A 24,099-nucleotide genomic window follows, 5' to 3' on the forward strand; every position below is an offset into this window, starting at 1 on the left:
TTCCCTTGGTACTGTTCAGTTAGAATCACAGTAATTCCCTACTGTGTGCACCAGTGTACAGTGTGGGTGGTCCGTGTTTAACAAGGGCTCTGGTGAGGGAGGGGAAGCCCTGACTTGCTGTGTTTGTCAGTTTCCATGGAAATATTCCCACCGTAGTCCATTGTGATCTATCAATATTACCTCAACTGACAGGGAAATTTTAATTGGTAGATTCTGACTCCAGCCATTTGCCAACAGGAAAGTGGTTAATATGTTAGCAGTCTCTCTCTCCTCCAAATTCCTATAAAACTTTCAGCTCCCCTGTGGAGGCCTCAGGTCCTCCCTTGGGCACCTCAGCTTTCTGAGCAGGCAGCTTCTCTCTTCTCTAGACAGCTTCTTTTCCCTTTATCTCAGGCCACCTGGCAGGGCTCACAACTGTCTGGGCTGATGGGTGTGCAGCCTGGATATGTGCAGAGCTCCGTTGTTGAATGACAGCAGCTCCTGTGTGAGGGCAGTGCCTCTCAGTTTCCCATCTTAGAGGGGACTACAGGGACATATGACTCACCCATGTTCCCTGGAAGGCTGAAACTTAGCAGACCTGCCAACAGCAGCCTGGCCCACAGGTTGGGACACAGCCCTGCCATCCTCTTCTTCCTGTAGAAGTGCAACAATAATCACACGATGCCTCTACAGCCCTAGTTTGGCACTGTCAGCTCACTGGATCCCCATGAGAGCTCCAGGGAGAGGCGAGACCATCCCATTGTGCAGGTGTGGAAGTAGAGGCTCCGAGATGGAGCTCTACTATGAGTGGCAGGGCTCAGAAATGTTGACTGCCACCTTCTCCACTGCCCCTTCTTTGCCACCCCTTGCAGATATCCTGTATGCCTCTGCCCTGCCTGGGGAGGCCATCTCTGGCTTTTGTGGACTCTTAGCTCCAGGCCTGTTCTAGTGTCAGATCTCTGGTTTTGCCTGAGAGCAGGATAAGCCTTATTCTGTCTTTGCCCTTCAGATTCCGGAAGGCCTGGGTCAAGCTTGGTAGAGATAGGGTCACCCAAAAAGAGGGCCATCTCCAGGGAGACCCTGGCTCCACCATCTGTCCCCTCTGTACCAGCTCACTTTCCCTTTGGTCAAAGTGGCTGAGACTAGAGGAAAGGAGCCCTTCCTAATACCTGGGAGCTCAGGAGTGAGGTCTGAGTCCCTTGCTCTTCTCCCAGCCTCTACCTTCCCAGAGTTGAGTTTACAGGGTTCCTGAGCAGTTTGGCTCAGAGCAAAGTTACAAGACCATCCTGCTCATTCACAAACACATGGTGGCAGCCCAGGATCCCCTAGTGGCCTTTGATCTCAACCATCTCAACTCAACAACTTTCAGAGTGGTCCCAAGCATCCTGGGAGACTTTGAAAAGATGGGCAGCCTGAAGCCTCAGGAAGGATAGAAGATGGCCTCAGAGTAACCAGGGCCTGCACAGCAAAGGGCAAAGGCCAGGGCCCCATTATCTCTGTAGAGCCAGATCTGTCAGGGATTCAGACCATGCCATGCTCACTGGCCCTCCTCCTTGAATCCTTTCTTAGCCTCCCACTTGTGGGGTAAGGAGAACCCCAGGGCCTGGAGGGCCGAGGCCCCTTGCAGTCTCGAGAGACCCTGCTCAGGTAAAGGGCATGGTGGTATTGTTCACCTCTCTCCCAAGGCCCCCAAGGAGGCAGGCAGCAGCCCTGGCACATCCACAGGTAGAGCCAGCGCCCTGTTGGAACAGAGGCTAGAAAGGAGCCCTGAGTCAGCTGAGGTGGGGCTCCGGGGGGAAATGACTTTCTTGCAGCCTCAGGGTATAGGCACCACACCCTAGTACTACACAATGCAGGCTGCACACTTGGCCTCCCTAGGGCACCATTACCCAGGCAGGTATGGGCACTAGAGGGCCAAGCCCAGCCCTTACTCACCCACCCCTGTACACAGGCCCTGCACACATGGTCAGGACAGCCACACGAACCTGGCACTTCCTGGCACTTCCAGGATTGCTATAGAATCTGCACAGAACCTGGTCTCCCAGATAGAAGAGGCATAAAAGGCACAAAAGGATATAGGGCAGGGCTGATGGAGTGGCTCATGTAGAACAGCACCTGCCTAGTAAGCATGAGGCCCTGAGTTCAAGCCCCAACCAATACTGCCAAAAAAAAAAAAAGAATGACTAAGAATAAATACATTGAAATAGTTTCTTGGCTGGGAGCCGATGGCTCAAACCTGCAATCCTAGTGACTCAGGAGGCAGAGATCAGGAGGATTGATGTTCAAAGCCAGCCTGGGTAAATAGCTCCATGATACCCTATCTGGAAAAACCCTTCATAAACATAGGGCTGGTGGAGTGATTCAAGGTGAAGGATGTAGGGCTTCCCCATCCTGCAGTCAGCATTGGGAGGGACTGATTGGGACAGGGTAGTGCAGACCCCATGCTGAATCTCCATGTAACACTCAATGGCTTTTATAACATCAGTTGAGGGCTAGACAGGCACTCCATTTTTGTTTGTTCGACTCAACTTGTGTTTGAAAAGTTTTAAGAGTAGTTGCCAATTTTAGAAACAATGAGATTTCACATAAAAATTAGGATGGTGGGTTTACTGGAATAGTGACCATGACAGTTGGGTGGAGTTTGCCGGATGCCCACTCTCCAGGCTGCATGGGGCCCCTTGGCTACTCTGCCACCCATAGGAAATTAGGGATAAGGGGACAAACACCCCTTCCCTGCAGGGGACAAACACCCTTTCTCTGCTGACCCTCCCTCCAGTTGTCCTTTCTTCCTTCAGTCACTGGGATAGAGTCTGGGGTTTTACTTCCAGTTCTGTTGAAGACAGCAACAACCATGCCACCTGAGCCCAGCCCTGGATTCAGGGTTGGCAAGGTTGTGGGGGAGGAGGAAGAGCTTCTTCCTGCCGTTGGGAGCCATCTGGTGCCCTTAAGCAGAGGGCCACCCCAGGAGCTGTGGGGAGGAGGTCACAGTGGTGGCACAGCTGCTGGGCTGTAGAAAATCTTCCCAGAGAAAAGGCATCTGGAGTGCACTTTGAGAAGAGAGCATGGGAGTGGTTGGTTCAGAGAAGAAGAAAATCAGGGACTCCCCTGACGCCGTGGAGATTGTGGCACTAAATAGCAGGCCCTGCCCAGCCAAACAGGGAGGGCACTGGTTGCAGGGAGACTGCACCCCTACCTTCTTTGCAAACTCCAGGGGGGCACAGCCCAGTAGGCCTGCTAGCCACCTGGGCCTCTGCCCACTTCTCTCCAATACCCACTCAACGCCCTCCTCTAATAGGAAGAACTGATGTCCACCGTCCTTCCCCAGCTCCCTTGCCCCTTCGCACTCAGCTGCCCCCCTGGACACACCCAGGCAAGTTGGGCACCTGCCCTGGGCAGCCGGGACAGAGGGAATCAGGGCCTGCCAGTTTTCAGGAAGGGGAAGGAACACAAAAGTCAAAGAAACTCTCCTGCGCTGCCGCCCAGGCTGGGGTGCACACTCGCTTTCCTTGCCAGCCCCGGTGGCCTGGGCACTGGGGTCGGCGGATCGCCGCCCGCGCCCCCTGCCCTCTGCCTGGCGCCCCGGCTTCCGGCCCCTGGACCTACCTCGGCGGGACTCGCGCCCTCGGCGCTGGGGCTGCGGCTCGGTGGGGTTGAAGCGCGCACGGTGGGCGAGCCGAGGCGGCGGGTGGCGGGCGGGTGGCGGGCGGGTAGAGGGCCGCGCTTTATGGGGCGGGCGGCGCAGGTAGGAAGGAGGCGCTGGTGAGTCAGGCGGGCCGCATTCCTGCGCGCCGCGCGCACCTGTCGGGGCAGGAGCCGGGGCGCCGCCACCACAGCCGCCGGGCCCGCCCCGAGCCGCTGCGGCGGGCCCGGGGGAGGAGCCACCCCTCTCCACCGCCCAGCCCCGGGCGCCCGGCCTCCCCACCCCTCCAGGCTCCAGGCTCCTGACCACCCCCAGCCCTGTCCGACGGGAGCCCTCCCACCCCCAGTCCCGGGGCGGGGAGCCGCGCCCGACAGGGTCGCCGTTGCCTCGACGGCCATGGGGCGCGCACTATGCTCCCGGTGCCGGAGGGAGGGGTGAGTCCAGAGGTTGCCCCGAGCGGATGGGGAGGGAGACCTGGCATCCAGGTTCCTGCTCTGCTACTCACCGATCCTCCCCCGCCCCCACTCAGCAAAGGCTGAGTCTTGCTTGTCCTTGAGCCCGCTGCTAAACCTCCTTAAAATGTGAATGTAGTACCCATCAAGGGGCCAGCACGACCTGGCATGGAGTAGGCACTCATGGATTGTTACAGCTGCTCTTGACAAGCTGACCACACGTCTGACCCCTCTTGTCAGTCCTTTGCTGAAGTCTCTCAAGTGCACCTTGGTTACAGGCTCATGTTCAACACGAGCCATGAGCAAGGACCTCCAAGACCCCAGCCGCCTTTTTCCTCATCTGGCCTGCTAGCTTTGCCAGACAGTGCCTGACTGCTGGCAGCCTCCTTCACAAACCCGGGGGATGCGTGCCCACCAAGCTTCAGTGCCAGGCTAGTCCAACTGCTTGGCATACCCTCCTGAAGCCCCGCTTAGGTTTTTCTTATCTTTGAAGACATTGTGCAGATGTCACATGCCCCAGCAAGCCTTCCTTGACCTCCCCATACCCTAAATTGGGTTATGTGTCCCATACTCTATAGTCCTTAATGCACGGCCTTTACTTTTTTCTTTTTTTCTAGTGGGAATGGGATTTGAACTCAGGGCCTTATGCTTGCCAAGCAGGCATTCTACCACTTCGGCATCTATTTTGCTCTGGTTATTTTTGGAGATGGAGTCTTGCAAACTATTTGCCCAGGCTGGCCTCAAACTGTGATCCTTCCTGAGCCTCCCAAGTAACTAGGATTACAGGCATGAGCCACCAGCACCCAGATGCTTTTATTTTTGGCAATACTGGGGATTGAACTCAGGGCTTGCTAGGTAAGTGTTCCATCACTTGAGCTATCTGCCCAGTCCTTATGCTTTTAGTTCATTTTTCAGACCACCTTTGCCCAGGCTGAACTGTAGCCTCTTACCTCCTGAGTAGCAGGGACCACTGACCTGTGCCATCACATCCAGCTTTTTTTTTTTTTAATGTGGTGCTGGGGGATTGAACTCAGTGCATGCTAAACACCCACTCCACCACTGAGCTACACTACTAGGCCTGGGCATGACTTTTTCATGGCATTTGCCACATTGGTTTGAAATGATCACCTCATTGGATTATGAACCCCAAGGGGAGATGATCTCTGGCACCTAGCACAGTATACAGCAGGTGCTCAATAAGTGAGTGGGGTTGTCATCTAGCCTCTGCTCTCATCTGTAAATGGTGTATCCGCCTCTCAGTGATTGTGGGAACACTCATTGCAAATGAGTGATTTGTGGTGGTTACTTGGCAGTCTTGCCCAGTTCTCTGAGAGTTGTTTTGCACAGGCTGGGTGCTCAGAGAGGCTCGCTTCTGGATTTGGGGACACCGTGGAAGGAGCCACATTCTGGCTGCAGCACTCTGGTCTGCATGGCCCAGAGCCATTCCGGGTAGGTGCCCAATCTATCCTGCACAGGGCAACAGCTCAGAGAGCAGCCAAACCCAGCCTGGCGGTGGAGCCTGTGTCTGCCAGCAGCATCCACTGGAGGGAGGCTGGGGGGGTGCATATACACTCCACTGTGGGGGGGGGATGAGGCACCTTCATAGAGAGAAGGGCCAAGGCCCAGAGTTGGTGATGCCCCAGATTCCCCTAGCTCAGCAGTCCCTTCCTCTCCTTATCACTAAAGCCCTCTGAAGATGACTACAAGAACAGCAGGGGCAGCTTTGCTGAGATAAACCATGAAGTTCCTCAGGCTTCTTGGAGTCCACAGATTCATTACCAGGAGCTTTTGTGTAGACTTCAGGGGTCCATGGAACATCTGAGACCATGTGCCAAACTTGAGGTATATCTGATATAGGAATGTGGCGTTGTTGGACAAAGAGCCTTAGTTTTCCAAACAGGTTACTGATCCCCAAGCATTAAGGTCATTGTACTACATGGATTTTTCTTTCTTTTTCTCTCCAGTGCTGGGGGATGAAACTGAGGTCATTGCAAATACTAGGCAAGTGCTGTACACTGAGGTATAACTCCAGCTCTACATGGTAATTTTATGAAAGTAAAACCCCCTCCCTAAAGAGTGGCTGGTGCATAGGAAGCTCCTCTCTCTAGGGTTTTCAGGAGAGGTGACGACCCAAGAGTGGAACAGATTTTGTAAACCTTGGACGGTTACTCCAACTCTCCTGCACTCATCATGGAGCCTCCAGTAGGCCAGACTGGAGGCTCAATCACTTGTTCATTTTCAAGAATTTAATGAGTTCCAAGCTGAATGAACACACTGCCTGCTGGATTCACAGAGATCACAGTTTGAACTATGGTGTGCCGGCTGAACCAGTACTTTCCTTCCTTCCTCCCTCCCTCCCTCCTTCCCCCTTTTTCCTTTTCTCTCTCTGTTTTTAGCGGTTCTGGGATTTGAATTCAGGATCTCACACTTGCTAGGCAGGTGCTCTATCTCCTGAGTCACTCCACCAGCCCTTTATTGTGTTGGGTATTTTTGAGGTAAGGTCTCTGCGAACTATTTGCCCAGGGCTGGCTTTGAACTGTGACCCCCCTGCTCTCTGCCTCCTGAGTAGCTAGGATTATAGGCATGAGCCACCAGGGCACAGCTACAAGGGTTTATTTTAATATAGCAAGTAAAAATATAGCAGGGAAGGGCTGGTAGTGTTGCTTCAGTGGTAGAGCGCCTGTCTAGTAAGCAAGAGACCCTGAGTTCAACTCCCCAGTGCAGCAAAAAAATATGTGTAATATATATATTTTTATATATATCAGGGTAAAAGGGAAAAAAAATTCCTGCTCCCTATGCAGGTAATGGGAGTAAAGATTCCTCTGGTTTTATGAGACGTGGTCACACTATGTAACCATAGTTCTTGGCCAGGAAATATATTTTTTTGGTGGGACTGGGATTTGAACTCAGGGCTTTGTGTTTGCAAAGCAGGCACTCTACGACTTGAGGCACACCTACAATCCAGTTTGCTCTGGTTATTTTTGGAGTGGGGTCTCACAAACTATTTGCCTGGACTGCCCTTGACCCTTGAGCCTCTCAATCTCAGCCTCCCAAGTAGCTAGGATTACAGCATGGCCACCATGCCTGGCTGAACCCCTATGCGTGTGCTTAAAAATGTACATAATTTATTGGTAGAGAGGTGCATGTGTTTACAAATAAATTAAGTCATAAGTAGATGAGGGACATGTGATCAAGTCCAGTGACCAGTCTAGAGAACTAGCACCAGCCACATGCTCCCAACTGAGGGCTGAGGACTCGGGGCAATCACCAACCAGGTCTGTTCTCTCCTCAGAGCCATGGGGCTGCTTAATAGGTCTCCTTTTATTTTTTATTGTGTGCAGGTTTTCTACCATTAAGCTATGTTCCCAGACCCAATGGGTAGCCTATTAAGTTTTGCTATTCATCTTTTTTCTAACTTTTTTTTTTTTGTGGTACTGGGGTTTGAAATCAGGGTCTATATCTTGAGCCACTTCACCAACCCTGGGTTATGGGTGTGAACCATGAAAGGTCTCCATAGTGACTTTTATTTTTGGTGGCACTCTACTGCATGAGCCACACCCGCCCCGTCCATTTTGCTCTGATTATTTTTGGAGATGGGGGTCTTGAGAACTATTTGCCTGGCTGGCCTTGAATCACAATCCTCCTGTCCTCAGCCTCCCCAGTAGCTAGGATTACAGGTGTAAGCCACCATGCCTGGTTCTCCATCCTTCACCATGTCTCTTTCTTTGGCTTATAGGGGTGAGTGGCAGAACCTGACATGTGGAAGCTGGGAATTTGGGCCTAAGGTCCAAAACTCAGATTTCAGACTCACAGATAAGATGGCCTAGGTCAAAGGATACATACGTGTACTTTTAATGTTAAAATATATTACAAGATGACTTTGCACACCTCATCACTCCCAGAGTGCCTATTTCTTTATCATCTTGTTTGACCTCATATTGACCTTTTAAAGAGAGACTCATTAGTGGGGCATGGTGGTTCATGCCTTTATCCTAGCTACTTGGGAGGCTGATATTGGGAGGATCGCAGTTTGTAGCCAGACCCTGCAAAAATTTAGTATGAACCCATCTCAACCAATACAAAAGGTCAGGCATGATACTGCCTGTTATTCCAGCTACTTGGGAGGGGAGGATGGTGATCTAGGCCAACTTGGGCATAAATGTGAGACCCTATCTCAAAAATAACCAAAGTGGGGCTGGGGGCAGGGCTCAAGTGGTAGAGCGATGCAAAGTCCTTGAGTTCAAGCTCTAGTACTGCCAAAAATTAAAAAAAAATTGAAGCTTCTTTAATCAGCTGGGGCTCTTTAATCGACTGAACTATGTTGCTCCTAAAATGCACGGTTAATGCTTCTTCTCTTAAGATTTTTGTTACGTAAGATTTACCGTCTTAGGGCCAGGTACAGTGGTGCACACCTGCAATTCCAGCTACACAAGGTCAGAGGTAGGAGGATCGAGGTCCAAGGTCTCTCCTGGGCAAAAGTGAGATCCTACCTGAAAAATAAAAAAAGGATGGGGTGTAGGGTGAAGTGCTTGCCAAACAAGTGAAAGGCCCTGGTTTCAAATTCCAGTATCACGATTTACCGTCTTAATTTTTTTATCTTAACTTTTTTTTTTTTTTTTGTGGTACTGGGGCTTGAACTCAGGGCCTACACTTTGAGCCACTCCACCAGCTTTTTTTGTGATGGGTTTTTTCAAGATAGGGTCTTGTGAACTATTTGCCAGGGCTGGCCTTGAACTGCAAACTTCCTGATCTCTGCCTCCTGAAGTAGCTAGGATTACAGGTGTGAGCCACCAGCATCTGGCTTATCTTAACCATTTTAAGTGTCTAACTCAGTAATGTTAAATAATTCACGATGTGGTACAGAGCTCCTGAACTTTTCATCTTGCAAACCTGAAATTCTGTATTCATTAAACAACTTTCTGTTTCACCCTCCGCCAAATCCCTAATGACCCTCCTGTTTTCTGCCTCTGTGAATGTGACTAGATGCCTCGTATAAATGGAACTATAATTAGTTCTTTGGTAACTGTCTTATTTCACTTAGCATAATGTCCCCAAAGTTCATCCCTGTTGAAGCATGTGACAGATTTCCTTCCTTTTCGAGGCTGCATAGTATCCCATGGTATGTGCACACCACCATCTGGTTACCATTTGTCTGGCTGTGGATATTTAGGTTAGGTTGCCTCTGTTCTTGGCTCCTGTGCACAGTGCTGCGATGAGCAGGGATATGCAGCAGATGTGTGAGCTCTCGCCCTTATCTTTTGAATATAGTCCAATGGGAGTGCTAGGTCACACAGATCTACTTTTGATTTCTGGAGGCCATCACACTGTCTTGCATAGTAGTGGCACCTTTTCACAATAGCACGAAGGGGTGATTTTTTTTTTTTTTTGTGGGACTGGGGTTTGAACTCAGGGCTTCACACTTGCAAAGCAGGTGCTCTACCACTTTGAGCCACACCTCCAGTCCATTTTGCTTTGGTTATTATGGAAATGGGGTCTTGAGAACGCTTTCCTCAGGCTGGCCTTGAACCAGAGTCCTCCCAGTCTCAAGTCTCCCGAGTAGCTGGGATTACAGGCGTGAGCCACTGGTGCCTGGCCAGGGGGATTCTTTTTAAAGTATAAATTTCAGAAAAAGGACTTGAAGCCAGATGGTACACATCTGTAATCCCAGCACTTGGGAGGTGGGGTCAGAAGATCTAGAGTTTGAGGACACTTGGGCTACATAGTGAGATCCAATCTCAAAAAAACCCCTCAGTGTATTAAATTCTCATGTGGCAAATACATGTTTTTCTCTTTTTGTTTTTATCTCTGGACAAATGGATCTCTATTTACTCAAAAGTTCACATCTGTTTGCTGTCATGAAGTCGTTCTTTCCTAATGTTCACATTAACCTAATTTGGCCAATCAGAAGTCTCTTCAAAACAGCTCCTTTACCTTAGAAACACTAGTCTTCCATGCTTTCTGGACAAACTGCCCAAGTCCCATTTAGATTTTGAGAGCCTTTTCTCTAAGGAGCCTTATTCCTTTCAGTGGGAATCAAGATCTGAGCGCTATGTTCTGTGTCTTGCTAATGGGATGTGATATTTGTTTCAAATTTAACATTAGGGATATTTCTTACATCTTTTTTTTTAGTGTTGGTTATTTTTTTGGAGGGGCAGGATTGGGATTTGAACTCAGGGTTCATACTTGCAGAGCAGGCACTCATCCATTTGAGCCACAACTCCAGCCCATTTTGCTCTCATTATTTTGGAGACGGGGCGGGGGGGGGGTGTCTCTTGAACTTTTTGTCCCAGCTGGCCTTGAACCACGATCCTCTTGATCTCAGCCTCTCAAGTAGCTAGGATTATAGGCGTGAGCCACTGGGGTTCGACATGGTGCTGGGGATTGAAGCCAGGGCCTCACACTTGCAAAGCACATGCTCCACTACTGAGCTGGGTCACAGTCCCAGTTTCTTTGATTTCACTGTTGCATCACTTACCTCTATTATTTTGTTTCTCCCTTTTTTTTTTTAAACACACACACACACACACACACACACACACACACACACGAAGCATGTTGTGTAAACTGTCCTGCCCCGTGTCTTTTAATGTCTCCTCATGATTATTCCAAGTCTTCCTCATTCTTTCTGGCTCAACAGCCCCTTAAAGTATTATGTTTGTTTGCGGTACTGGGGTTTGAACTCAGGGCCTCCTGTGACACCGCCATGAGCATGGGGCATGGAGGGTCAGACTCTGAATCCAGTGACTACAACTCTCCATGATGCACAACTCACCTCTCCTTCCATACCTCCACCCATCTGCTTACCCGAGTGCTTCTCACGCCAGGCACCTGGGGCACTTGGCTTTTCTTTGCTCACTAGAACCTGGAGACACCACAGGTCTTGACCTACACTCAGGCAGTGTTCTCCTAGAGCAAGACAGCACTGAGACCACTGAGAATCAGGAAAGGATTGTGAATCCTACCTCCACACTGCAGGCGCTGCCTGTGCAAAGGCATGGAGTAGTAACTGTGGGCATGAGGAAGGTGAGAGCAGCAGAGGCACACGGTGTGTGCGTGGGGCACAGAGGCAAAGAGTGAAGAGGTAATAAGAAAATGGTGGCCTCACTGGACATGGTAGTGCATGCCTGTAATCCCAGCACTTGAGAGACTGAGGGAAGAGGGTTTTGAGTTTCAGACCAGCCTGGGCTACATAGTGAAATGGTCGCAAAACCAAACCAAAAAAACTGGTGGTCTCACGTGTCTCACTGAAGCTGGACCTGGGTTGGGACACTGGATGATGTGACACGTAAGAGTGGAGGTGGAGAAAGACGACTCTGCAGGCTGACTGGAGCTCAGAAGGGAGGGGGGAGACTAAGGGCAGCACGCCTGGGAGGCCAGAGCAGTGTGTGGCACGAGGGATGTACACTAAGGCAGTAGTAACGGGGATGGAAGGCTTCTGAAGTGACCCATAGGGTGTGGGGTGAGTGCAGGTTTCAGTGCACAGCTGTGGGAGTGGAACAATCACACCATTACCAAGATTTGAACTCTACGAAAGGGGTAAAGGGTCCCTGGTAGCAGAGTGTAGACAGACTGAATTCTCCTTGTGAGCAAAGACCAGTCAGAAACAAGTTTGGTTCCTAGTGCCCAGACACCCTCTCCGTAGCAACCATCCTGGTGGGATTAAGACCTTGGTCCAACACACATGGCTTCTAGGAATGAAATAGCACTTTTGGTTTGGGACTGCCAGCTCCCAGCTGTGTTCACAGCTTAGGCCCACGGCAGCTGTCACCATTACTCCAAACGGGCAGTGTGATGACAGGGCTGGTGGTGCTCAGGACTGCAGGGTGATGGGGAAAACCCACCTCAGCCCCCATCCCACCCTGCAAAGGGCCCAGACGGGAAGCTGGCCTTGCTGTTGCCAACTTCCCATTTCTGGCTCATCTCATTTCTAGAGTTTGAATACTCCTCAGTTAAAAACAAAAAGAAATTAGACTGGTCAACAACAAACCTTTACAAGAGTATTTTACAGTTTATAAATCTTTTGCATCAATCATCAATTTGACTCTCACATCCACCTTATAAGGAAGACAGTACATAGATCACAAGCTGCAACTTACTGCAGTTTCCCTGTGCAGCACTGCTTCCCACAGACCTCTGGGGTCCTCAGCCCAAGGGGCAGGCCCTGCGGAGATCCCCATAGGCTCTCTTGGGGAGAAGCAGCTCTTCTCCCCAGGATTCCAAAGTCCCATCAAGGAAAGGAGGGGGCAGGTGTGACTCAATTTTTATTTTAGGGACTTTGGTGGCAGTTTGTCATATCCCTCAGATCACACAACAGACACAATTTCAGGACCACCTTTCTCAGTCTCTGCGGACCCTGTGGAAGCAACAGGGCTCCTCACAGCCCAGCTTCCTTTTCTGACACTCAGCCCTTCCGCTGGAAAGGAAAGGAGAGCTGCCAAAGAACATGAAAGGCAAACTGATCCCTCCAGCCTCCTTGGGTAGGCAGTGGCTGGGAAACCCGTTTTGGCCCCAAGAGGAGTGGGGCAGCATTGGTTGTGTGCTGGGCAGAGATAACAACAGAGGAAGGGTGGGGTGGCAGAAGCCCTCCCCGAAGTGGGGCTTTCATGTAAACAATGAGTGGCTGCCCAGCCAGAGCAGGAGGTGATTCATCTCCCCTACTGTGTGGATCCGGCTGGCTGTGTTCAGGGACTGGTGCAGACTCCACCATGCACTCACACTTCACTCCCTGTGTGGGATGGGGATCTCACCCTAGACCTTTTCATAACAGGCCTGATTTCAAATGCCTAGGCATGTCCCAGAAGGAGTCTGGGGAGAGTGCAACTTTGCCTAGGAGAACAGAGGCCTACCTTCTGGCCTGAGAACTGGCTGAGGTCTCGTTTTGGGATCAGGGAAGTAGAACAGCAGTAACAGGGGTGCCTGGAATTCCACCTGCCCATGCCAAGAGGCATACACTGGGAATGACCACAGTGATTTCCTGGGCCACCCCACAGGAGCAGTGCCCAAGCTCCTGTCACCTCATTGTCCATCCTGAGGCAATAATCCTGACTAAGATGATGGAGGGGGTACTTGAGCTTCACATTGGCCTAAAAACTGACTGTGGGAGAGGCCACAGTTAATGCCAGGATGTAAGAACACAGCACTTTTAATTGGGCAAGACCCCAAGAAGTGTATGGACAGACCTTGTCCACTGCACTTTATGCTTCTGCTACAATGTCCTTCTGGTTGGAATGCCACACAGATACTCCTCTCAGGTGGCACCTGGGGAGCAGGCTTGAGTCCTGAAATATACAAAGTGACATCTCCCAGTGGGCAGGTCACTGGGCTGTGCAGTCCTGTCAAGTCCTGGAGTCACTGCTTGGCCTTTTTCACAATTGTGCCCACAGCAGAGATGACAGTGGTCTTGGAGCCACTGGCACTGGTGGTGACGGTGACAACAGCTGGCAGGGTGGCCGTGGTGGTGAGAATGGTGGGCTGCGCTATCGTCGTCACTGGGATGGCAGAGTCCCACTTGCTCTTTCTCTTTTGGGCATCTGGAGATAATGCACAAGAAAGAAGTCAGGTTCAAGACCATTGAAAGTTGAGCCCTTTCCCCACCGCAGGCCAGAGAGGGGTTTGGAATAGAAATGAAGGGGCCTGACCCAGGAAGCCTGAAGGTAGGCAGTCAATTGGGGCCCACCCCAGGCTCCAAAGCTGGTTCTCACACTCCAGACTTAGAGAAGAGCATGGCAAGGCTGAGCCTGGGCCTAGACCCTTTCCCAGACAAGCCCAGAAAGCCTTCACTCTGTAAGGTTGGCCCTGAAGCAGAGCAGAGCAGCGCTGGGATGAGCCACCTCTACCTGCTACAGCTGTGCTGGCGGTAGTAGTGGTAGTGGCTGTGGCATTGGTTGTGGTTCCTTTCTTGGTGCCCGTCACAAACTCAATCTGGAGAGGGAGAAAGAGGAGAATGAGACTAGTGCAAAGCTGTGTGTCCACTTCCTGTGCCATCTGTCTGCTCTCAGGGAACAGGAGTTTGGCACTATACAAAGGAGGCATTGAAAATCACCTTGACTAGGAGCATCTGGGGGAGGGAGAGGTGCCTGAGAAGAGCCTGAAGGGGCTTTTACCACTCTTCAAAGAGCTTTCCCAAAAGATGTGCGATCCCTCCCGGCATCACAGGATTTTGCGCATGCCCGGCACCCCCACCCACCACACCCCTCACATGCCCAGAACCGGCTGGCCAGGCCCCTCCTCCTCACACCCCAGAGGAGGTGGTGCCGCCCGCACAGGGGAAGGGCAGCTTCGGTCCCCAGGTGCTGCAGACACGTCCCTGCAATAAGCCTGGGGTTTGGAAGGGAGAGGGAAAGAGAGAGAAGGGAGATTCAATCAAGGGTTAAGAATGAGAAACCCAGATTATCCCCTTGCACCAGCTCCCACATTCCTGGCCTGCCAGCCAGGGCCTATGAAGGGCCACCAGGTCATGTGGTTCCCTACATCCCCTCTGACTGGGGGTGAGAGGAGTGTCCTGGGGGGGGTCACAGCTGCTGCAAGGAGGGTAAGGCCTAATCAGAATGCAAGGAACCAGTGTCCTGATGCCCCTCTTTCTTGGAGACTCTGGTCATGGCTGAGGCCGCCCAGAGCCTGCCTCATCAGGTAATGAAGAGCAGGGATGGAGGGGAGCCTGGGACTCCTGGGTTCAGCCAGCAGGACCACCTGCCTTTTTCATCTTGGAGGTCTGTTATCACTTACTTTGGTTCGCTCCTTTTTGGCCTTTTCCAATTTGTCCATTTCAATCTTCTGGGCCTTGGCTAGGGAGACAAGACAAGATGTGTTACAAGGTTGCCTAAAGCAGTTCGTAACTGAGAGAGCCTAGTTCCCCTCACTAGCCTGAACCCTGTGTTCTTTTTGGTGGACTAAAGGTCCTCGTGGTCTTAGCATTCTTTTGCACTAGACAAAATAAAGTGTTAGCCCTTGGTCAGAATGGAGCAAGAGCCTTGACTCAAGGGCTGGGGGCTATCTGGATGGGTTAGCCACCTCTGAGCTCCACTGGCTCCATGAGGACTACTTTCCTACTGACCAAGAAAAGCTATAATTATGGAATTTTATATAAAAAAAAACCTGGTAACTAATTCAAATTAAAATAAGACAAAAGCTGCTGGCTTGAGACCTGTGACTTAAAGGCTCAGACTCTGAAATTCCTCCCAGCACCCTCTGCCTGGCGCATTCTGCTTACCCCTGCCTGGCTCTTACACCTTGCCAAACCTTAGTTCCAACAGTTTTCTCAGCAGGGTGTTCCAAGCCCTCTGGCCAAGTTAGGTGACCCTGCTTGCCAACAGCTCTTCCCTCGATCCACAACTTCTCTCACCTTACTATTCATCAGTGTTGGAATTACTGGTTCAAACAATCTGTTTTCTTTGCTATGCTATGAGTCTAATAAGCCAGGGATGGAGTTTGTCTTATTCAAGACTGAATCGTCAGCCCCTTGGATATGGCCTGACACAGGAGATAATGAAATACGGATCATCTGGATCACTGAGTGACTGAGTGAGTTCATGAGTAGACGGAAGGTAGGTACGTTACCTAATGCCTCATAGTAGGAGTCCTCAGACCAGCCATGGGGGTCAAACATATCCTGAGAAAGAAAAGGTTAAGCTGCAGTCAGTAGATAGTTAGTCTTCCCAGGCCTAGGGCTCCTGCCCTCTTGACAGCATAGGGACTCAGCTGTCATCCCTTATCTCTAGTCATGGGCTGGCCAGGAAGTTCTTAAGCTTTATGCACATTATCCATTACAGAAGGAATGGTGCACTTGCTCAGCAACAGCACTGGCTGGCAGACAGTGGCAGGACGCCCACACTTGGATTTTTGTTTTCTTTATTAGAGGTACTGGGGTTTGAACTCAGGACTTTGTGCTTGCTAGGCAGACACTCTACTGCTTGAGTCAGACCCCCTCAGTTCTCACACTTGGGTTCTAACTGGTCAGGGAACAGGTCTGTCAGTAGCAGCATCTCTCTTAGACCATTTCAGAACACTGAACAACAGAGATGGGGCCTGTGCTCTTCAACCGGCAGTACCACTGCATGGACCTTTCCATGGCTCATGGAAGCCCCTATTGCCCTCCAGCCTCTGGATGTGGACACACCTTTGGGTAGTTGGTACCCAGCTCATCAATGGCACAGAACTGGATTAGTTTCTCGTAGATGCTGAAAAGAGAACAGCACAAGTAGTGAGCAGATGCTGGACTGGTCCCATGTTCCCGCATGGCACCAGAACCACCACAGCTCTTGGAGCTGAGACAGAGATGAAACCTTTAAGCCCAGCTCAATTGTTCCAAGAAAGCTTCTGGATGGGGGTCTTGACCATATTGCTTCTAGTTTTCCACCTTTCCCACAAGATGGACTATAGCTGGGGTCAAATTGGTGGGGGAGGTGCAACATAATGGTTGCATTCCTGTCTAATCCAGGTCTCTGATTTTCAGTCTGTGCTCACCACATTTGGGTCCATGCAAAGGCCAGGGCAGGTCCTTGCTGCTACATACTACGTTCTTTTTTTGTTTGTTTGGTGGGACTGGGGTTGAACTCAGGGCTTTGCACTGAGGTGCTCCCAAAGTAGGCACTCTACTGCTTGACGCACACCTCCAGTCCATTTTGGTCTGGTAATCTTGGAGGTGGGGACTCAAGAACTATTTGCCCAGGCTGTTCTGGAATTGCAATCCTCACAATCTCAGCCTCCCAAGTATTTAGGATTGCAGGAGTAAGCCACTGGTGCCTGGCTCACACTACATTCTTTCCTGGGTCTCACTAACTTGAGCATTAGATGGAGTAAGACCCAACACAGCTCTGTCCCTAAAACCTCTCACTTAGATACAAAATCAACTTTTTCAAGTTGGAAGAACAATCTATAGTCATCATCTAGTGGAACTCCCTCCTGGTACAGATGAGGAAATCAACGTCCCTGTAGACTCATGGAAAACTTACCTGGGGTTACGAAATTCTTTCTTTCTTTGAATTATGTAGTTCATATCCATTCCTTCCTTTATCTTTCGCTCATAAAGCTTCTGGATCTTGTCCTATAAAGGGTAACAGAAGGGTGTGTAAGACAGAAGTTTATCCACTCACAATGCAGTCTGTGGCATGTACATAGAATGCCCTGTTCCTCCTTCCACCCAGACTTTGATGACAGCTACATGCAGGTAAGATAAGCTAAGACCTGTCTGTTTTTTCCTGCCATTCTTTGAATGGTCAGTACAGTGAGTAGGAAAAAGATGAAGGTAGAGAAGACAAAAAACGAATCTCCAATTGTTTATCAGCTCCCAAATCACATGAAGAGCTCAAGGTAGTAAAGTGAATGTGCAGAGGCTGGATGCTGGTTTTAAACTTCAGCATGAGGTAAATCCTTAGCAGAACAGTGAGTCACAAGAGACCTGGAAGGGCTGTGTCATTTTGGAAAAAGGCACTAGACATTCCAAGAATGTCTTTTTTTTTTTTTGTGGTGCTGGGGATGTAGTTAGAGCCTCATGCAGGCTAGGCACATGCTCTAACACTGAGCTACACACCCAGCCTAACCTCTTTTGTGAGATAGCTCAGAAGACAGCTAGTTCAATCCAGTTTATCAAGGGTCATAAGCTTTATCTTTCACCAAAACTTTCCCCACAGACCTCTGACCTGGCTTTTGATGGGAAACAAGAGAAACCACCTGCCCAGGACTTAGGCTCACTTACTGTGGCCAGTGACACAGGTGTCCTCAGGAAGGGGGGTCCTTCCTGGCTCACTGAGTTGATGGCTGTGGCAGATGTTATCAGTACCTCTTAGTGCCAGTGAGAGACACAGACATCTCATCTCAGGACAGAGTAACCTCTGAGAGCAGTCTCACCAAGAAGGGGGGTGGTAGTCCAATTCAGGATCTACCTGCAGCATACCTCTAGTGGCAGTTAAATATACACACTCTCCAGAAGGAAAATATTTGGGGCACACTTCCCCTGCAGGTGAAGGGCCAGCTGGAGGTAGGCAGGGCTGAATATCCTATGCGATAATCCCTAGGACACATCAGGAGAGGTGATCCTCTCCCCTAAGCCAGGGCTGAGGAAGAACTAAGGGTCTGTTAATATACTTAACTACCAGGGAAGAGAGAAGCTGAGAGTGAGGCCTCTTACAGGAGGCTCAGCAACTTGAAGTGAACTGGTATCTTACAGCTGACTTGGCTGGGTCTCCAGGGCCATCAGATTGGTTCTGCTATTTGTTTGTTCAAATGTCATGGTTTCTACCTCTAGAAGGATCTAAGGAGAAGGAATATTCTGAACTCAAGTAGTTAGTAGATGGTTGTCTGCACTAGGCAGGTGTCTGGAGTTGTCCTTATAGGCTGGAACTTGTTGTCTGGTATGAAGGGTGGTAAGATTCTAGGGCACAGTGGCGGGCAGGGGAAGGAGGAGAGACAACTCAGCAAAAGGGGGAGACTTCTGGGAGATAAAGAGAATCTGTGCTATGCCCCCACCCCTGACTATAGTCCTCCCCATGGCCTTCCATGTTCCTCAGTCCTGGGCCCTATTAGTTACCCATCCATTCATGGCTTGCTGGATAGCTAGAGGCAATTAGCAGAAGCTGTTGGAGCAAAGGCAGAGCAGGTGGGACTGTGTCCATGATTGTGTAGCTGTGGGCATCTGCCCCATTGTTAGTCACGAGGTCCAATTCATTAGGGAACCATAGAAGGACAAGGAGAAACAGCTATAGAGGGTGAAATCCTAGCTGTCCTGCTCCTTAGAGAACAACTACATAAATGAATAGCTTCTCAATTCCTTAGAGTTGCAAAACCTCAGATCAGTTCTGTAAAGCAAGAAGTATCTAAATTACCATGCCAAGAATACAAGGGTAAGAATTTTATGTATATAAAATGCTGTGTTTTTGCACATCTCTGATATTTACAATCTGATGACTTCTCTGTTGCCTCTGAGAAGTTCCACTGATCAGCTGAGTTGCAGAGACAGGCATGTTATTTACTCTGTTTAGGCTTGGGACCTCACTGAAGGCAGGCTGGGAGGCCCATGAGGGCAGCACCAAATGACGTGGCAGGTGTGGCAGTGGGTATCAATTCCTGAGATTTGGCTAATGGGAGGTAACCAGGACTGCAGGCTCCTGTCCACCTGGTAGTTTCTTTGATAGAAGCTTTGGTCCCTTTTCCCTGCCATAGCACATTAAGGTCATTACCCAACCAGGCACCAATAACTTAGTTACATGGGCCTCAGCAGACAGGCCTTGTGCTTACTTGTAAGTGATTTGAACATCTGCCAGGGGGCTCCGGTGGGATCTTGATTTCATCAGGTGACATGTTCCGGACCTTTTCTGAAAAGGAGGCTGTTGAGAGAACAGAGGGAAGAATGCTATAGGTTGGGGTTAGAATAGTGGACACAACTAGGTGCTGGTGGCTCATGCTTGTAATCCTAGCTACTTGGGAGGCTGAGATCAGGAGGATCATGGTTTGAGGCCAGCCTGGGCAAATACTTTGTGAGACTCCATCTCTAAATTAAGCAAAGCAAGATGGATTGGAAGTGTGGCTCGAGTGGCAGAATACCTGGCTTGCAAGTGTGAAGGCCTGAATACAAGCCCCAGTCCTGTCAAACCAAAACAAAAACCCACAAACAAATAAAACATTTCCAGTGCCAGACATAGTGGCTTGTTCCTATAATCCTAGCTACTCAGGAGGGGGAGATCAGGAGGTTTATGATTTGAGGTCAGCCAGGGGGAAAAGTAAGTGAAACCCCATTTCAGCCAATAAAAGCTGGACATGAACTACATGATCCTATTTAAAAAAAAAAAAAAAAACTAAAAAAGCTGGGCACCAGTGGCTCATGACTATAACTGTAGCTACTTGGGAGGCAGAGATCAGGAGGATCATAGTTCGAGGCCAGCCCAAGCAACAAAAATGAGATTCTATCTCAAAAATACTCAACAAAAAGGGCTGTGTGAGGAGTGGCTCAAGTGGTAGAGCATCTGCTTAGCAAGTGCGAGGCCTTGAATTCAAACCCCAGTACCGCAAAACAAACCAGCCAACCAACAAACCAAACAAACTAAAGCAAAAAAGGACTGGGAATATGGCAGCTCAAGCAGTAGAGCACCTGGCAAGCAAATGTGACACTAAATTCTCAAAGCCTGGCACCTCCAAAAAACAAAATAAATGCTCCCCACATTGCAGGGAGAGGTAAGTGCTGTGGTGGCCTCTTGGAGACAGCATCATCTGAGTTGAGAGGAAATGATTAAAGGAGCCGTGTGTCAACCTGGAAGAGAAGTTTAGCTAGAGAGTACAGATGTAAATGACACATGCTACAAAGTCCCAGTGATTTATATATATAGATAGATATATCTCTTTTTTGGCAGTACTGGGGTTTGAACTCAGGACTTCGTGCTTGAGAAGCAGTTGCTCTACCACTTGAGCCACACCTCCAGTCCATTTTGTTCTGGTTATTTTGGAGATGGGGTCTCAAGTGTGTCCAGTGATGACATTTCCAGGGAAATGTCAAACAACTAGCTGGGGCCGGGGAAGATGAGGAGCCATGGTGTGTAGCACTTGCCCATTTCTCTGGAGTAAATTCTCCTATCCTGGTCAATTTCAAGCTACTAATGTGAAGTCACTGAACCCAGGACTGGGAAGAGACATGCATAAGTAGTGTAAGTCAGCTCCAGCATCCCATGTAGTCCTTAAAACACCTCTTCCAGAAATCAGGTGCTCAGTGTCACCCTTCTTGTCTTGGGCTGACTTGCCTACACTATAGGAGAAAGTATGTTCAGGGTTCCCTATGTTTGGGTCCCAAATCATCACAAACTGCTTGTGATAAAGACATTTAAAAATTACCTGTTGGCTATTAATTCAGGGTCTTTCCAAAATAAACCAATCAATCCTTTCTTGGCCTACCTCATTTTTGGGAACAAAAGGACTGATTCTGATGAAAAGAACCACAACTCCCAAGGGACAATTCCCTCAGAGATTTGAGTGAAGGCCCACTCAAGCCTTCACCCTGCAGCCTCTGGCCTTGGTGATTGCAGAGTCCTGCTCTGGCTAACTCAGACAATGTGTTGTTTGTTGTAAGATTCTGTATGTGCTCTCTGAAATATTCTCTCATGAAAAGGACCATACAGTAAGCAAATAGTGGGTGGAACAGGGTGGGGTAGAAGAAAGAATGAACAAATCACCACCAGTAACATCCAGCAAGGGACCTACTTGTATGTTAGGTTCTGGGATAACCCCACAGAGAAGCTCCCCAGGGCCGACTGGCTGCATGGATGGCAGAAGCTGGTCTCCCACCACAAGGCTGGACTTTTGTTTTGAGTCAAGGTCTCATGTCATCCTCTTCTGCAGCTGGGACTGCAAGTGTGCGCCACTGCACTTGGCTCGGGTTAATGTTTTTTTAGCATACAGGGTGCTGTGACCTCTTGCTTAGTTTCACTATTAATGTGGCAAGCACAGTGCTGAGCAAGGCTGGGGATAAGGCCCCTAAAACTTCACCAGTTCAGCTGCTGTGGTGCCAACTTGTGCACACTGAAAACACATTGAGGCCCAGGGTCAAGCCCAGGGCAGTCTTAAAACATGACTATATGTGCTGGTTTTCGCTGCCATCAGTGGATTCCTGCTGGATGCACTCCAAGGACAGAGCACTGGCCTGCCATTTAGAGGGAGGGAAAGGGAACAGAGACTGGGTGACATTCAAATCAAAGGACCTGCTGTGGGCCACAGATGCCACTGCAGCCTGAGAGCCGTTCCCAGCAGGGGACTACATGCTTCTCTTTGCCCACTACTTTCCAGAGTCTCCTGACTCTTCAAGCAAAGGCACTACCCAATTCTGGCTAGACTTCAAGTCTCATCTTGATTTCCCCTTTTTTCCTCCTGCCCTGAGATGAGCAGAAGTTCTAGAGCAGAGCTCAAACAGACTGTAGAGGCAAAAGTGGAAACAGTTGGGAAGAACTGGTCCTGGTTATTTCATGAACACTAGCAACAAAAGCAAGGAGGTTTGGCAGACACTGGGCACATAAACAAGGAGAGTTAAGTTCTTTCCTGGGCTGACACTATGTGCGCATGTGACAGGGAGACAAAGAGTACCCTTTGGCATTTGCTAGGAAAGCTTTTCAGACAAACAGGGTGTGGCACCATTGCCATAGCAACCGTGCCAGCCTCTGGGGTGTAAAAGGCAAATAGCATGACAGAAGGGAAGCCCCTCAGAGCGCTAAGCTATAAACAAGAGAATTCCTGGGAAGTGACTGACAATAAAGGGACACATTTAGGAAAACAAGATAAAAGTTTATTGCACAGATTTCAGGAGTAATTTTCAATGATTCTCTTTCCTAAGTCACAGAATAAATCAAACATAAGAGAAAAATCAGTCCTATGTAATCTCTCTCAGAGCAGCAAAAGCCTCAAACCATCTTTGCAGGAAATACATTGGGCAATGAGGCTACAGACACTAAGGGGCTGCTGCCTGGGTCTGTTGGGGCGGTACAGGAAGGTGGCTGCACTTAAGATCTGAAAAGCCAACAGTCAGCATGAATCATGACAGAAAACATCCACAGTATCCATAGCTGTCAGGTAGGAATCTAAGCAGAGCAGCTAGTCCTATGGGCTTATGGGATGGTGCAAAGTAAGCTAGACTAGGGGGCCTGAGAATGCCTACAGGGTGCTGAGGGGGCTGTAAGCAGGAGGCAGTAGGATACTTTCAGCTTATGAGTGACATACAGAACCCAGCTGGACTGCCATACTAGCACCACTGACCCAGACACCCTGTGGGGCATCGGTGAGGCTCCTGGAGGGCCTGGACAGTTCTATCAAGAGCTATAATCTGGGAGATGCAATGAGTTGGCTTCTCAGCAATCTTACTTGCTCTTTTAAAGGCGGGGCTATCTACTTATATGGACATGTTATCCATACTAGGTGAGCAATCTGAGCTCTGACACCAGACCAGAGGAGTTATCTAACAAAACGAGGCAAGTTCAGGCAGAGGGGCTAACAAGCAGGGCATCAAAAATGGAAGCCACTCTGTACTAAGCTAATGATATCCTCAACAAGAGGAGCTGACCTGCTTACATTTTTTTTTTTTTTTGGTTTGAACTCAGGGCCTCATGCTTGCTAGGCAGGTGCTCTACCACTTGAGCCACTCTGCCAGCCTTTTTCTGTGTTGGGTATTTTTGAGAGAGGGTCTGGTGAACTATTTGCCACGAGATCCTCCAGATCTCTGCCTTCTGAGTAGCTAGGATTATAGCTATAAGCCTCTGGTACCTGGCTTGCCTACTTCTCAATGAGAAACCTAAGAGGGTTCAAAATCATGCGGCTTAAAGATGCACTTGTGCTCCCTGTGGGTGAGTGAATAAACAAACTCTCTGGTGTATCCTATAATGAGATACTCCTTAGCAATGAGAGAGGGAATTAGGGAGAGAGAGGAAGAGAGAGGGAGAGAGGGAGAGAAGGAGAGGGAGAGAGGGAGAGAGGAAGAGGGAGAGGGGGAGGGGGAGAGGGAGAGGGGGAGGGGGAGAGGGAGAGGGGGAGGGGGAGAGAAAGAAAGAAAAGAAATGAGCTGGGCAAGTGATGCACGCCTATAATCTCAACTACATGGGAGGTGGAGGCAGGAGAATATCAAAAACAAAATGAAAATCAGGGTTGTGGACAGAGTTGAAAAACAGTGCTTGCATAGCCATGCTTGAGGACCTGAGTTCAAGCTCCAGTACCATAAAAAACAAACAAAAGCAAAACAAACAATGCTCAAAAACATGGTTGAAATCTCTAAAACATCATGCCAAGTAAAGGAAGCCAGAAGGAAAACTATGATTCCATTTGTACCAGGGGTTTTCAACTGAGGGTGATTTTACCCTCCTTAAGGGGACACTTGGAAATGGTTGAGATGTGTTTTATTATTATATCTGAGGGAAGAGAGAATTGCTCTACTGGGTAGAGACTAACTCTGTTGCTAAACATACTATAATGCACAGATGTCCCACATAACAGGGAATGATTCACACCAAAGTGTCAATAGATCCTGATTTATATGAAATTCTAAAAAAGACAAACCTTTTATTTGCTTAT

At 49.4% G+C, this 24,099-nt stretch overlaps 2 protein-coding genes across 12 annotated transcripts in view; both read right to left on the bottom strand.

Moving 5' to 3' along the window:
• Positions 1-3,821, bottom strand: part of Itgb4 (integrin subunit beta 4) — a 31,709-nt gene extending 27,888 nt beyond the window's left edge. For 2 of the 5 annotated variants that reach the window (XM_074045114.1, XM_020178813.2), the window contains exons 1-2: positions 3,583-3,821; positions 545-633 (exon numbers count right to left, since the gene is read on the bottom strand). In XM_074045114.1, coding sequence (XP_073901215.1) covers positions 545-623 — 79 coding nt within the window. In that variant the 5' untranslated portion in view covers positions 624-633; positions 3,583-3,821. The remainder of the gene's footprint in view (positions 1-544; positions 634-3,582) is intronic. The other 3 variants (XM_020178815.2, XM_020178814.2, XM_020178817.2) reach the window with 2 other exon arrangements.
• Positions 3,822-12,059: 8,238 nt separating this feature from the next.
• Positions 12,060-24,099, bottom strand: part of Sap30bp (SAP30 binding protein) — a 35,460-nt gene continuing 23,420 nt past the window's right edge. For 3 of the 7 annotated variants that reach the window (XM_074045132.1, XM_074045131.1, XM_074045133.1), the window contains 8 exons: positions 19,303-19,391; positions 17,022-17,113; positions 16,187-16,247; positions 15,628-15,679; positions 14,797-14,855; positions 14,335-14,388; positions 13,908-13,992; positions 12,060-13,601 (listed from right to left, as the gene is read on the bottom strand). In XM_074045132.1, the coding sequence (XP_073901233.1) occupies positions 13,420-13,601; positions 13,908-13,992; positions 14,335-14,388; positions 14,797-14,855; positions 15,628-15,679; positions 16,187-16,247; positions 17,022-17,113; positions 19,303-19,391 (674 nt within the window). In that variant the 3' untranslated portion in view covers positions 12,060-13,419. Of the gene's footprint in view, positions 13,602-13,907; positions 13,993-14,273; positions 14,389-14,796; positions 14,856-15,627; positions 15,680-16,186; positions 16,248-17,021; positions 17,114-19,302; positions 19,392-24,099 lie in introns of those variants that run through there. The other 4 variants (XM_074045135.1, XM_020180333.2, XR_012438432.1 and 1 more) reach the window with 3 other exon arrangements.

Source organism: Castor canadensis, chromosome 11, assembly GCF_047511655.1.
Source record: "Castor canadensis chromosome 11, mCasCan1.hap1v2, whole genome shotgun sequence".
Taxonomy (NCBI): domain Eukaryota; kingdom Metazoa; phylum Chordata; class Mammalia; order Rodentia; family Castoridae; genus Castor; species Castor canadensis.